The following is a 14,366-nucleotide window of genomic DNA, read 5'->3' on the forward strand; positions in this document are numbered from 1 at the left end:
TAGAGTGAATCAGATGGTACAAAGGGAACCTAATGTATAATTTTGGGGTTCATTCAGGAGTCTGATAACAGTGGGAAGGAAGCTGACTTTCTCTCTCCTAGTGTGTGATCTTGTACTTGTGTATCTTGGGGTGGATGGGGAGGGAGGCAGTGGGGTGATAGTGTGGGGGAATGGGAGTTTATAGATTGAGAGTATGTGTGATGGCCTGAACTGTGTTCTCAACCCTCCACAGTTTCTTGCGGTCTTGGGCGCAGCAGTTCCTGAACCACACAGTAATGGACATTGACAGGATGCAGCTGCAGAAGTTAAAGGATGCAGGTGATGTACTGAATTTCCTTAGACTGCTGAGGATCGAAAGGCACTGATGAGTTTTTATTTTTGGCATTGCATCAATGTGGATGGAATCTACTAGAGATCCTTACCCATAAAGCTTAAATGATCTCTATTATCTTCACCTCAGTACTATTGATGCAGAATGGGAAATAAGCACCATCCTTCTTCATGGATCCTTTTTAATTTATTTTGATTTTCATAGAATTATAAGATTTAAACAGACAATATCTTTTTAACATTCATGATATACAAGGGAAAAATATTGAAGTGGTTCCCCCTTTGCGTTCTTCAGTTGCAGTGTCCATACTGGACTAGTAATCCTGCCCATTGATCAGCAGATTCATCTGCCTATCATTTATAAATTCCAATTTGTAGCATCTGCTTGTAAAAAAAAAAACCATCTGCAATCCATGGCTTCACATGACCCTGATTGGGAGGATTAACAGATATTACACCTTGCCCAAGGATGACCTGAAGGCTATCGGACAGAAGGAGCACCTTACATCTCCTTTTGCTGGCCAATTGTGCAGCACCAACACCGAGTCTATGTACTCTGACAATAAATCTGAAATCTAGTATATTGAGAAGTGAGAAAATAAGCATCGAGAAAGTGCAGTCAGACTGTGAGGTGTGACTATTTGGTTGGAAGCAGAAAATGACGTTCACAAAGGGATCTGAGTGATCTCAATGAATCTTTTTTATTTGGGTTTAATGTGCAATACGAAAACAAAGTCCACATTATCCTTTGACGAAAAGAGGGAGAAGTGAATGAGTTCTTGCTTCCATTGGACTTTGGTGAGAGCTGTGGATAGTTTGGTCTTTCCTTGGAAAAAAGAGAAAACAAGTCACTTTTATAAAAGATTTAAACATCATGCATAATGAGAACACATGTTTCAGATTACTTGTGAAAGAAAATCCAAGCAGAAATAACTTGTCAAGCTTTCTAGATCTCTGTGTCATTAATCTTTAGTGACCAAATGAAGATGGAACTGTAAAACAAAAAGTGGATAGTAAAATCTGGTGAGCAAGTGTCACCCATTCTATTTCCCAAGGGGGTTCACTAGCATCATCCTTGTCGCTGTGTACATTCTGACCACAGGCTGGCACTGGAGGGCCTGAGTACTGTGATCAGCAGTCATGAGACTGCGCACCCTGATGCCTTCCCAATCACTGTAGGGGACTTCAACCAGGCCAGCCTGAAGAAGTCTCCAACAAACTATCACCAAACACATTACCTGAACAACCAGGGGAGCCAGCAATTTCTACCGTTACGACACCACCATGATGAAACCCTTACTGAGTCATCCTACAACCACACTTGACATGTTTGATCACCTGGCTGTACTTCTACTCCTGGTGCACAAGCAAAGACTGAGGACGACAGCACCGGTGATGAAGTCAGTGAAAATCTGGTTGAGGGAGGCAGCGGAGTGCCTGCAGGACTGCTTTGAACCAGTGGACTGGACCATATTCAAGGACATCCTCAAACTTGAATGAATATGCCACGGCTGTCATCGACTTCATCGAGAATGAGTGTGTGCCCACCCAAGTATACCAACCAGAAGCCATGGATGAATCAAGATTTGCAACCTGTTGAGGGTGAGATTGAAGTCATTTAAGACCAGTGATCCAAACCTCTACAGGAAGCCCAGACATGGCCTTCAGAAGGCTATCACACCATAGACACAATTCCAAGGGAAGTTAGAGACGGCTGTGGCAGGGATTGCAGGCCATTATATCCTACAAGATGAGGCTGAACCCCATAAATGGCGATAATGCTTCACTACCCGATGAACCAAACACCTTTTATGCTTACTTTGAAAAGGAGAACTCAAAGATACCAATGAGAATCCCTGTCGAAGCTCACGATGTCAGGTTCTGAGGCCATCCTTCAAAAGGGTGAACCCTCTTAAAGTGGCAGGCCCTGATGGCATACCTGGCAAGGTACTGAAAATCTGTGCCATCCAACTCGCTGAGCATAAATGAACATCTTCAATCTCTCATTGCTGCAGAGGTTCCCTCTTGCTTCAAAAAGGGCCCACGTTCATGCAATCTGGACATGTGAGAGAGTAGAAAAATTTTGGGATGATCTCAATCAGATATTAAATAAAATAACAGAAAACAATATACCAAAGAATCCAGAGATCTTTCTCCTAAGTAACATAAAAAATAAAGAATTTGGAATTGACTTGGAAGATGCACAAAAAAGATTTGTCAAGATAGCCCTAGCCGTAGCAAAAAAATGTATTATGTCAACCTGGAAATTGGAAGATAATTTGAAAATACAACAATGGTATATAGAAATGAATAAATGTATTCCATTAGAAAAAATAACATATAGTTTAAGAAATAATATTGAAATATTCGAACAAGTATGGGAGCCTTACATTAAATACAATAGCGAAAACCTACCGGGAACAAACATTACCTAAGTTGATGGAAGGAGAAGAAAGGAAAAGAATGGACTCAGTAGAATTTCTGGTGTATTTTTGTTGAATGACAACATTGTCTGACTGAATTAATGCAACCTAGATTGTATACCTAAAATGGATGAGAGGGGGGGGGTGGGGGGGTGGCTTGGGAGGAGGGGGGGGGGGGGAAGAAAAAGTCACTGTAAATGTGTGGAAAAGAAAAAGTGTATATCATGGCTATTGTGATTTATGGTGTGAAAAATAAAAAATTAATAATATATAAAAAAAAGGGCCCACGAAGAGTAGTATGAGCTGCCCCCATGACTATTGCCCCGAAGAACTCACATCTACTGTGGTGAAATGCTTTGAGAGGTTGGTCAAGACTAGAATTCAGTTATACCTTAGTGAATATCTGGACCCACTGCCATTCGCCTCCCGTCACAATCGCAAATGCAATCTCACTGCCTCTCCACTGAGCTCTGGATCACTTCGTCAACAGCAACATCGACTACAGCTCAGCTTTCAACCCCATCATACCCTCAGTGCTGGTCAGCAAGCTTCAAACCCTCGCATGCCACAGCACTTCGCTCATGGTTTGAAACTGCAGCCGATCAGATGGGACAGCACACACACGCCCCAGCCACCTTCAAATGCAGCCCCTGTGATCCATGACCACGCTCCATGCATCTTTTGTCACCACGGGTCAGCTCAGAGCGGCTTCCAATCTTTAAAATCAATTGGCAAATTGTTCAAAGCGCAGTTTCTCCCAACTTTGGGGTACTTATCCCATTCCAGGTGCTGGGGTTACCAACCCCTTCCTTTAGAAATGCTTCCATTGCTTGAGAGCAAACTTTTTTTTAAATCTGCTTTTATTAAAGTGGGCTTACCATCTATAAATAGAGTCTGCTACAAAATAGATGAGCGCGTGGACTGGACGATGGCCACAAATAAGTCTGCGTTGCGATGTACAGCATCTTTTGAAGGCTGGCAGGGGCTCGGGGCATCCTCTTGCCCCAGATCCTCACTTTAAAAAAGGAAAAATAAACTATTCCCGTTATCCCTTCTCATTCCTCGACCGGGTCTTTCAAAGGTGGCCGACCCCGTCGGAGAGTTTCATTGAAGAACAGTGGGTGCCCGTGCAGAGGAGCCGCTTTTTGCTTTATAAGGTCCGCGGAGCCCGGGACCCTGGATCTGGCCGCGCAAGGGTGCAACCAAGCCCGAGTCCATTCGCGCGGCTTGAAGGGGTTGCGGCTGACGTGTGCGGCTCAAAACGGAACACGGTGACAGAGGGGCGAGCACGTGATGACCTCAGCCCACCGGGCTGCTTTAAAAGAGACCCGCGGGCCAACGGGACGTCCATTCAGCCGCTTGGCGGGACTCTGAGCGCGACCGAAGCTGCCTCTCGGCGGGAACCGGAGACATGTCGCAGTTCGGGTACAGAAGGGAACTGGCCAAGTACGAGGACATCGACGAGGACGAAATCCTCGCGTCGCTGACGTCGGCCGAGCTGAAGGAGCTGGAGAACGAGTTGGACAATATCGACCCCGACCACTTCGTCCCGATTGGGATGAGGCAGAAAGACCAGACGGACAAAACGCCTCGAGGCGTGTTCAGCAGAGAAGCCCTGATGGCCCATTGGGAACACGAGACCCAGAAACTACTGGCGAGGGAGCGGCTTTGTGCCGAAGCAAGACTGGTGAGTGAGCTCCACTTCCAATCTCGAGCCGGACGATGACCGTCTGCTGACAGAGAAGTTACTCCCCCCCACCCTTGCCCGTCCTCGCCCTTTGAAAGTTCTCCTATTCTTTGCTTGCCATAACCCTACAAATGCTTCCTTTCAAGCCTTTCACCATTTCCATTTGGAAATTACTGTTCAACTGCGACTGGGTCCAATGCTGTACGTTAAATCTAATGCTGCTCCTTCTCCAGTGGGATATTACAAACCATTGTGGTTCTCAACCTTTCCCCCCACTCCACTCACTCACATACCACCTAAAGTAAGCCCTTACTAACCACAGAGCGCCCATGACATTCGATGCCATAGGAGCGCCCATGACATTCGATGCCATAGGAGCGCCCATGACATTCGATGCCATAGGAGCGCCCATGACATTCGATGCCATAGGAGCGCCCATGACATTCGATGCCATAGGAGCGCCCATGACATTCGATGCCATAGGAGCGCCCATGGCATTCGATGCCATAGGAGCGCCCATGGCATTCGATGCCATAGGAGCGCCCATGGCATTCGATGCCATAGGAGCGCCCATGGCATTCGATGCCATAGGAGCGCCCATGGCATTCGATGCCATAGGAGCGCCCATGGCATTCGATGCCATAGGAGCGCCCATGGCATTCGATGCCATAGGAGCGCCCATGGCATTCGATGCCATAGGAGCGCCCATGGCATTCGATGCCATAGGAGCGCCCATGGCATTCGATGCCATAGGAGCGCCCATGGCATTCGATGCCATAGGAGCGCCCATGGCATTCGATGCCATAGGAGCGCCCATGGCATTCGATGCCATAGGAGCGCCCATGGCATTCGATGCCATAGGAGCGCCCATGGCATTCGATGCCATAGGAGCGCCCATGGCATTCGATGCCATAGGAGCGCCCATGGCATTCGATGCCATAGGAGCGCCCATGGCATTCGATGCCATAGGAGCGCCCATGGCATTCGATGCCATAGGAGCGCCCATGGCATTCGATGCCATAGGAGCGCCCATGGCATTCGATGCCATAGGAGCGCCCATGGCATTCGATGCCATAGGAGCGCCCATGGCATTCGATGCCATAGGAGCGCCCATGGCATTCGATGCCATAGGAGCGCCCATGGCATTCGATGCCATAGGAGCGCCCATGGCATTCGATGCCATAGGAGCGCCCATGGCATTCGATGCCATAGGAGCGCCCATGGCATTCGATGCCATAGGAGCGCCCATGGCATTCGATGCCATAGGAGCGCCCATGGCATTCGATGCCATAGGAGCGCCCATGGCATTCGATGCCATAGGAGCGCCCATGGCATTCGATGCCATAGGAGCGCCCATGGCATTCGATGCCATAGGAGCGCCCATGGCATTCGATGCCATAGGAGCGCCCATGGCATTCGATGCCATAGGAGCGCCCATGGCATTCGATGCCATAGGAGCGCCCATGGCATTCGATGCCATAGGTGCTCTGTGATCAGTAAGGGATTACTTCAGGTAGAGTGGAGGGGGGTGGGGGGGAAAGGTTGAGATCCACTGCCCTAGACAACTCCTTTTCCCCTCTCCCTTCCCCCCGCCACCCTCTGGCTCTTAGGTCATCAATTTAAAATAATTGGGCCATAGTTATTGACCCCTCACTTGGCACTGGAAATAATTTTTCACCAATCGTTATTCAAGGCGCCGTCTCCTCATCAAAGGAGCCAGGATGCCAGTTAAATAATCCAAAATTTAGCATTTTGGAAAAACATGCAGCTTTCTGTTTGAATTTAAAAAGGACACATCCTTCCTCATTTAACTTGTGTGTTAACTCAGTAATGCCTCCCCTTGTATTTAAACCATGACACAGCAAGACTAATAATGTGGGAATATTGGAAATTTTGGGGGGGAAACACAGAAAATGCTGGAAACACTCAGCAGTCCAGATGGAATCTGTGGAAGGAGAATCAGATGAAACATTTACTGTTTCATCTTTCCACAAATGCTGTCAAGCCGCTTTAGTTGTTTACAGTAACCTCTGTTTTATCTCCAAAATTCAATGTCGGCCTTCTAAAGAAACCATTGCAGAAAGCATGTTATATTAATGGGCAATATACCCTGATGAGGGACTCAGGCCCGAAACGTTGGTTACCCTTTGCTTCCTATCAATGCTGCATGACCTGATAAGTTTCTCTAGCCCTTTTGCTTTGCAAACTAACTGATTGTAAGGAGGGTGGAAAAAAAAGTTTCCAATAAACCAGGAGGTCCTCCACTGGAAGCCTGGTTCTACATTTGATTAACTGCGCGTGTACAAGAGGCAGAGTTTTATTTTTAACTTGGTAATTGTGGGCCAAAGGGCCTGTTTCCGTGCTGTATTGTTCTACATTCTGGGAAATAAATTATCCATATCATTATAGTTAATATAATTAATTAAAATAAATTATATTAACCCAAGACTATGGGTTGCTCACTCACACTTGTGTGCAACTGATGTTAAATATAAATATAAGGGGAATAATTTCATCAGTCTTCATTGTGTGACAATGAGGTGACTTTCATCAAAGCATCAAAAATAATCTTTGAACAGAAATTGGTCATGGCTTTTGATTTGATATCCAATTAGGAGGGGATCACTAGTTTGCTGCCATTGATTTATGGATATAGTACTTTTTGCAATTATCTATGGCAGAGTTGAATCTAAATCAGCGGTTTTCAAACTCCCCCTAAAATCACATTCCACCATAAGCAACCCATATGCCATAGGTGCTCTGTGATTAATAAGGTTTAGACTCAATTGTTTCTGAAATACTGAGAACAATTGTCATTGGCCCATTTCCTTTGGAGTTATGAAACTGTCCACATAATGAGTCAATTAGGTACTATTAAAACAGTAGTTTTCAAACTTTTTCTTTCCACTCACCTACCATAATAAAAACAAGGGAAATTCTTTTCTGAAAGCATCAATCAGCAAAATTCTAGCAAACCCGTTTGACTGGGAAGCACATTTCCACATCCTTTGTCACTTTTGGTATCTCGTTAGATTCCCTTTCTAAAAGTTTGCACTCAATGTGCATTAGTACAAAAGCTGGGAATTTGATTATAGTCACAAATCAGTGAGCCACATTGAGATTCTCCACTTACCCATTCTCACATCCTTTATAGGATCAGGGTCTCCAGTGAGCTTTTGAATAAATGACAAGGGGTTTAAAGGGTACAAAACCCCCTTCCTTAAGCATTCATGGGTAAATGATAATGGTTAAGCAGCCCTATATGTTAATACTTAGAATTCCAGCTGAGGCTATAGTTATACACATTTGGATGATTTCAATTTTAATCCCAAAGGTGGAATAAATTAATTTATATCCTAGTCATGAAGAGTGATGCAAATCAGCTATTTAATCTATTCTGGGCATCCATCCAGAACTCTTTAAGAGCTCTATAGAGAACAAGTTATTCTTCTGACTATAAATAAAGCTGATAATACCCCTTGGTTTTAGTATCATGGCGAGATTCAAATCATCTTCTCCGGAGACTTCTGTTCACTCTGATAGCAGTTTTCATTGGACTTTGGACATATCTGTTTTTTGTCCCAGTTCTTAAGAGTTATTTAAGTCGCTAATTTGACTTTGAAAAGTCTGTATTCATTACTTTGAATTTATTTTAACTAATTATATTAACTATAATGATATGGATAATTTATTTCCCAGGATTTTTCATGTTACTAATTTTTCAGCCTTGTGTGACAAAATCACATTTAACCAGCAGAACAAACGGACCACATCCAGTCTTTTAGCATTTTCCCAAATCTACCCAATATCAAATCAGACCCAGGGTTAAATGTTTGGTTTGTCTCTTAAAATCTTTATAAGTCTAACCAAGCATGGTGTTTTAACTGCCATGCACATAAAACAATTCAAAGTGAAAATCCAGTCGATGCACTTATTTTTCCATAATAATTTCAGGCGCAAACCAACGAAGCTGGCACAGGAACATTTGAAGGTGACCATGAAGACAACCAATGTTCAAGCGAAGAAGATGAAAATGTAACGGAGGAGGAGGAGGAGGAGGAGGAGGAGGAGGAAGAAGAGGAAGAAGAGGAAGAGGAGGAAGAGGAGGAAGAGGAGGAGGAGGAGGAGGAGAAGGAGGAAGAGGAGGAGGAGGAGGAGGAGAAAGGAATTGAGAATGCCAAAGAAATTACTGACACCAGACCAATTAGCAGCAATGGACAGCTTGGATCACAAAGAAGTAATGGGCATGTAAACAATCAACCAATGACAAATGGCTTCAAAAAAGAAAAAATAACCGATGATGATTCAACTCTCAAAGTGGTTGCCAGCCAACCAAGTGGAAACACAACTATAGTTGAGGATGCTCTTGAGTGTATCAAAAATAATGATTCAGAGAAAACAGAAATCAATCTGAATAATGTTGAGAACATAAACACTGCCACTTTCAAGCTTATTGCAGAAGCTCTCAAGTATAATACAGTTGTTAAAAATGTGAGCTTGGCAAACACGCACGCTGATGACCATGTGGCTTGTGCATTAGCTGACATGCTGCAGGTTAACAGAACTATCACGAACCTAAATATTGACTCTAACTATATCACAGGCAAGGGAATCTTAGCCATCATAAGGGCCACACAGCACAATGCTATATTAACAGAACTTAGATTCCACAATCAAAGGCATATATGCGGAGGGAAGGTTGAAATGGAAATAGCTAATCTTTTGAAAGAAAACACCACACTTATGAAATTAGGCTACCATTTTGAACTGCCTGGGCCACGGATGACAATGACAAGTATCCTAACCAGGAATCTGGACAAGCAGAGGCAAAAACGTCTCTTGGAGCAAAAGCAGCAACAGGAAATGGACAAGCTTCTCGGCTTTGAGGGACCAACAAACCCACGGACAGTTGCTTTACAGAGGGATTCGCCGAGATCCTCCCCTCGTCCTTCTCCAAAGAGCTCACCCTGGTCATCTCCCAAAGTAACCAAAAAATCTAATTGCCACAAACCTGCTGTGCCGCCGCCACCCCCGCCGCCTCTCCCGGAGAAGCTCGTACTTCCTCCCCCACCGCCCCCTCCTCCGCTGCCAGTGCAGTCAACTCCAAGCAGGAATATCGCAGAAGCCATTAAGCTTCAAGAAATGAAATTAAAGCATATCTGTCAAAACGGTAAAGCCAAGAAAAGCAAAAGCATCAGGAAGAAACAACACAAAGAAAATAACATTCTGAAACAGCTCAAAAACTCTCTCAAACCGATTTTAGACCAAAGATCAGAGGATGGATCAAGACCAGCCACCCCATGTACAACATTACATGATGAACTTATGTCAGCGATCCGGGCAAGCAGTGTAAAACAACTAAGACCAGTAAGTTAACAAAGAGGAAAATGGGTCACGGTAGTAACAGGCAATACGTTTTGCAGATTTATATCACTAAACTCTTGGGCGTGTTTATTGGCAGGATTTGGAAAGTAGTTGGTACCTTACCAAAACAACGTAGAATGCAGTCTGATTCTTGTCACATTACAGCAAGAAATGTTAAGTTTTATCTATTTCTATAATATTTAAAGTGACTTAAACCATTGCAATGAGTGGCCAATGGAATCAGTAGCAATGACCACATTCAAAAGTCATTCAAACGGATGGGAAAGGAGTAGAGGGATACAGGTCTAATGGGGTTAGCGTAGATGGGCATCTTGGGGATAAGTTGGGCTGAAGGACCTGTTTCTATGCTGTACAACTTCATGACTCTAATGTATGCAAATAAATATTCATAAATTTAATGTCTGAGATAGAATTTATGATTTGTTGAAACATCACGTCAGTTTAATTTCCCAGTGTTCATTTATTGATCTAAATTCTTAACAAATTCCACAGGCTTTAAATAATGAATTTTAAGTGTAAAATTAACATCTAGGTCTGCTGACCAGAACAAAGTTTGTGTGTATGTTACATGGTTACTAGGTTTATACTACAAAGAGAAACCATATTTAGCTAAATTAGCATATAAACATATTTGGTCTGTCCTCCGTCAGTATACCAATAGTTCAGAAATAAGCATAATTCCAATCTGTTTTTAAGAAATAGTCCTGCCATTGAACAAGAGACATATTAGGAATGAACTTGCCAATCACTTCTGTTAGTCAGCGGTTATGTAAATAATGTTTTAGTCCCAGCTTCAGCCACAGGACTTTTCTGTTTTTCATATCAGCAATCCCAGTGGCTACTCTGATCAAAGTTCAGTGTTATTAAAAGCTACGTTTCTGTTAACCACATCATAATAATGAATTATCTGTTGCTCAATTTAATTCCTACTAATTCATTGATTGTGCTTGTATTTTCAGGTTGAAGTTCCAGAATATCTTCGATAAATAAACAAGTTATCTTTTCATCAAGAAGGAATATTGAAAATTTCCCTCCTGAAAATGTGGGAACAGCTGCAATTATTGAACAGACTCCAGTGCTGATGTCCACTGAAGCCTTGTGCGCACTTTCAGGCTCGCAACGCCACAGTCCTGTGTATTCAAATGTGTGAAGTGGCCCTTAGGGGATTTTCATTAGCCGTAGTCAATGGATGCACATCTTGATGAAAAATTTAATGATGAGAAAGTAAATCTATTTATATGTAAATATGTAAACAGATGGATTTTCTATTGAAGTAGAATGATTTGCATATATTATCATGTGATGAATGGAGACATATTTTTGGAAATGATTCAGGGGCAAACAGTGGAAATTACATCACTAATGTTCAGCTGTTTAAACTTTCAATACTGTTACGTAATTTTTTTCCCCTTCTAGTGTTTGTAGAAAGACTTTTGATAAGTATGGAATCTCTTTTGTAATTATGATGCCAGAAATAAAGATGTTGTAGATTAATAACAGTGTGATAGTTTTGGAAGGCACGTTACCTTCCCTACATGCTAAACACCAGTGCCCAGAGGATAGGCAGTCTGTTGGACCATGGATGGAGTTCTTGGCAAGCATGATTCTGCCTTAATGTGGCCAACGCATTTTATGTGCGGCAAGGAAGAACAGTGACAGGGCTTAACCATTCGTCCATGGCATTTGCAAAATAATGTCATCTGGTAGAGGGTAATCAGTGGCGATATAAGGGTCAAACTTGCATGATATTTATGAGCATCATCTTTGTACAATGAATTTGTAATCCCAGGCAGACCAGTTGGTGGATTTCTTACCCTGACATCAGAAAAAACTTGTTCTATCTCTGACAAAATGGGAACGTGAAAGAGGACAAAACAAAACAGTGAAAGAGCGAACAGAGTGTTGGTGAGAGTGGGAGTGAACCTGACCAAAAGGAGAAAGCAGGACGAGTGAGGCAGAGAAGCAGCAAGAGCATTAAGTCACCGAGCACAAAATGACCGCAGAGCAGTGAGAAAAAAAAATCCAAATGCTGCTCCTGCTGTGGACAAGCGGGTGGGAGGGAAGTGTCTTTTCTGAAGCATAACTGAGCAGGAAGAGTACAGAGCAAACAAAATAAGTTTGGAGGATTTAGAGGTCATTGGCATGAATTTACTAGTCCCTAAATGTCTTTGATGAGGTGACAATGAGCCATTACTTTGAACCAGGTCAGATCCTCTGGTGAAGGTACTCTCACAGCTCTCAAAGCAAGAGCTATCTAGGTGCATGGCCCAGCGACAATGAAGGCATGCAACGTGGAAGGAAGTTTTGAAAAATGATGGCGTCCAGTCACACTATTCTCATTTTGTCCCTGATGTAAGAATTTACAAGTCTGGGTGTTGCTATCTAGGCAGCCTGAGCAAGTTGTTGCAGTGATTTTTGGAGGAGTGAGGACATGGCAGTTTCAGCGGGAAGATGGTGGAGGAACTGAAAATTTCAGGGTGTCAACCAGGCGAGTGGCCTTGACCTGGATGACATTCAGCCTTCCCTGAATGCTGTTTTCTGCACTCACCTTGTAAAGTGGAGAATTCCATTACTTCTAGATCTGGTCCTGTCGGTGCTGGAAAGGATTTTAGTAAGTCAGAAGTTACCAATGCTGTATTTATGTAGCTGTTCCATTTCCAGACTCAAGTGCAGTTTTTCCCCACTGTTATCAGACTTGCAAACAGACCTCTCGGTGAAATCAGGTTGCCATGGCACTGTTTAAACTGAAATTTTTTCCTCCAACAATTTTTTCTGCACTTCTGTTTAATTTTGCACTAATACTCAAGGATATATTGACTTGACATTTTGTACTGTGTCTTGGGACACATTATGATACTCAATTCAGTTGAGCTTTGCACAGTGTTGATTCCTATGCTGTTGATGTGGGGTACTCAGTAAATTGAATATCAAGGATAATGCTGAGATTCTGTGTTAATAGAAATGGCTGTAGAATGGCACTTATGTAGAGTAAATATTGCTATTTACAAGTCCTGTTGTCTCCGTTCTGCTGCATGCATTTCAAAGTTCAGATTTATTGTCAGAGTGCATACATGACATCACCTACTACCCTGAGATTCTTTTTCCTATGGGCAGAATTTCTAATTATCGGTAACTGTAAACTGTTGTCAAAAAGAAATAAATGTAAACAAACTGACTGTGCAAGTACAGAAAAATAAATATTCAGTAATAAATAATGTGCAAAGTAAGAGCCCTTAAATGAGTCTCTGATTGACGGTTGTTGAGGAGTTTGATGGTGGAGGGGTAGCAACTGTTTCTGAACCTGGTGGCACAAGTCTTATGGCACCTATACTGTACCTCTTTCCCGATTCTGGCATCAAGAACAGATTATGTCCTGGGTGGTGTAGATGTTTGATGTTTGCTGCTGCTCTCCGATGTAGCATTCCATGTTGACTTTCTCGATGGTGGGGAGTGTTTTGCCTGTGATGTACTGGGCCTATGTCCACTACCTTTTGCAGGGCTTTTCATTCAGAGATATAGGTGCCCACGATGCAGCCAGTCAGCACATTTTCCATCACACATCTGTAGAAGTTTGCCAAGGTTTCCAAAGTCATACGAAACCTCTGCAAACTCTTGAGCATGTAGAGGCATTAACATGCTTCCTTGATGATAACATTATAGTGTCATTGGAATGTAGATGGCTGAGAGGAGATTTGATAGAGGTATTTAAAATTATGAAGGGAATAGATAGAGTAGACGTAAATAGACTCTTTTCCCCGAGGGCAGGGGAGGTTGGAACAAGAGGGCATAAGTTAAGGGTAAAGGGGCAAAACTTTAGGTGAAATATTAAAGGATGTTTTTTCACTCAGAGTGGTGGCAGAATGGAATGATCTTCCAAAAGAGATAGTTGCGGCAGGGTCCCTTCTGTCATTTAAGAGAAGGTCGGTTGTGTACATGGATGTGAAGGGTTGGAGGGTTATGGGCGGAGAGCAGGAGGGGGAAGCTAGTGGAGTTGTTCAAGTGGACTTGAAGAGCCGACATGGCCTGTTTGCACGCTGTAAACAGTTATATGGTTATGTTAGTGACTCCCAGGAATTTATATTTGTTCATTTTCTCCACCTTTGATCCCACCTTTGGTTTTCCCTTCCTAAAGTTCACCTTGCTTATGGTGACATTGAGTGCGAGGTTGTAAGTACACCATTCAGCCATGTTTTCAATCTCCCTCCTGGTGTGCTCTCTCATTGCTCATTTTTATACAACCCACTACCGTGGCATTGTCAGCAAATTTGTCGATGGTGTTGTCATACTGAGCCACACATTCTTGAGTGTAAAACAAGTAGATTAGGGGGCTAAGAACGCAGCCCTGTGGTGCCCCGGTACTGATGGAGATAGTGGAGGAGACGTTCTTACCAATCCTCACTGATTGTGGTCTGGAGGTGAGGAAATCCAGGATCCAATTCCACAGTGGGGTGCTGAGGCCCACGTCTTTTGGAGATTGCTGATCAGTTTTGAGAGGATGATAGAGTTGACTGCCAAAAGAGCAGCCTGATGTATGTGTCTTT

General features: G+C 43.4%; 1 protein-coding gene and 1 long non-coding RNA gene across 2 annotated transcripts; one reads left to right on the forward strand and one right to left on the reverse strand.

Annotated features, from left to right (window-relative positions):
• Nucleotides 1–992: 992 nt before the first annotated feature.
• On the reverse strand, nt 993–4,417 carry LOC138745896 (uncharacterized). Its single transcript, XR_011346573.1, has 3 exons — nt 3,632–4,417; nt 2,270–2,386; nt 993–1,156 (listed from the first exon to the last, which is right to left on the reverse strand). It is a non-coding gene; the product is annotated as an uncharacterized lncRNA (long non-coding RNA).
• Nucleotides 3,981–13,040, forward strand: LOC138745895 (leiomodin-2-like). Its single transcript, XM_069903367.1, has 3 exons — nt 3,981–4,440; nt 8,395–9,807; nt 10,785–13,040. The coding sequence occupies exons 1-3, from the start codon at nt 4,165–4,167 to the stop codon at nt 10,809–10,811; spliced, it is 1,716 nt and encodes a 571-aa protein (XP_069759468.1). The 5' UTR covers nt 3,981–4,164; the 3' UTR covers nt 10,812–13,040.
• The last annotated feature ends 1,326 nt before the right edge of the window (nt 13,041–14,366 follow it).

Source organism: Narcine bancroftii, chromosome 11, assembly GCF_036971445.1.
Source record: "Narcine bancroftii isolate sNarBan1 chromosome 11, sNarBan1.hap1, whole genome shotgun sequence".
Classification (NCBI taxonomy): Eukaryota; Metazoa; Chordata; class Chondrichthyes; order Torpediniformes; family Narcinidae; genus Narcine; species Narcine bancroftii.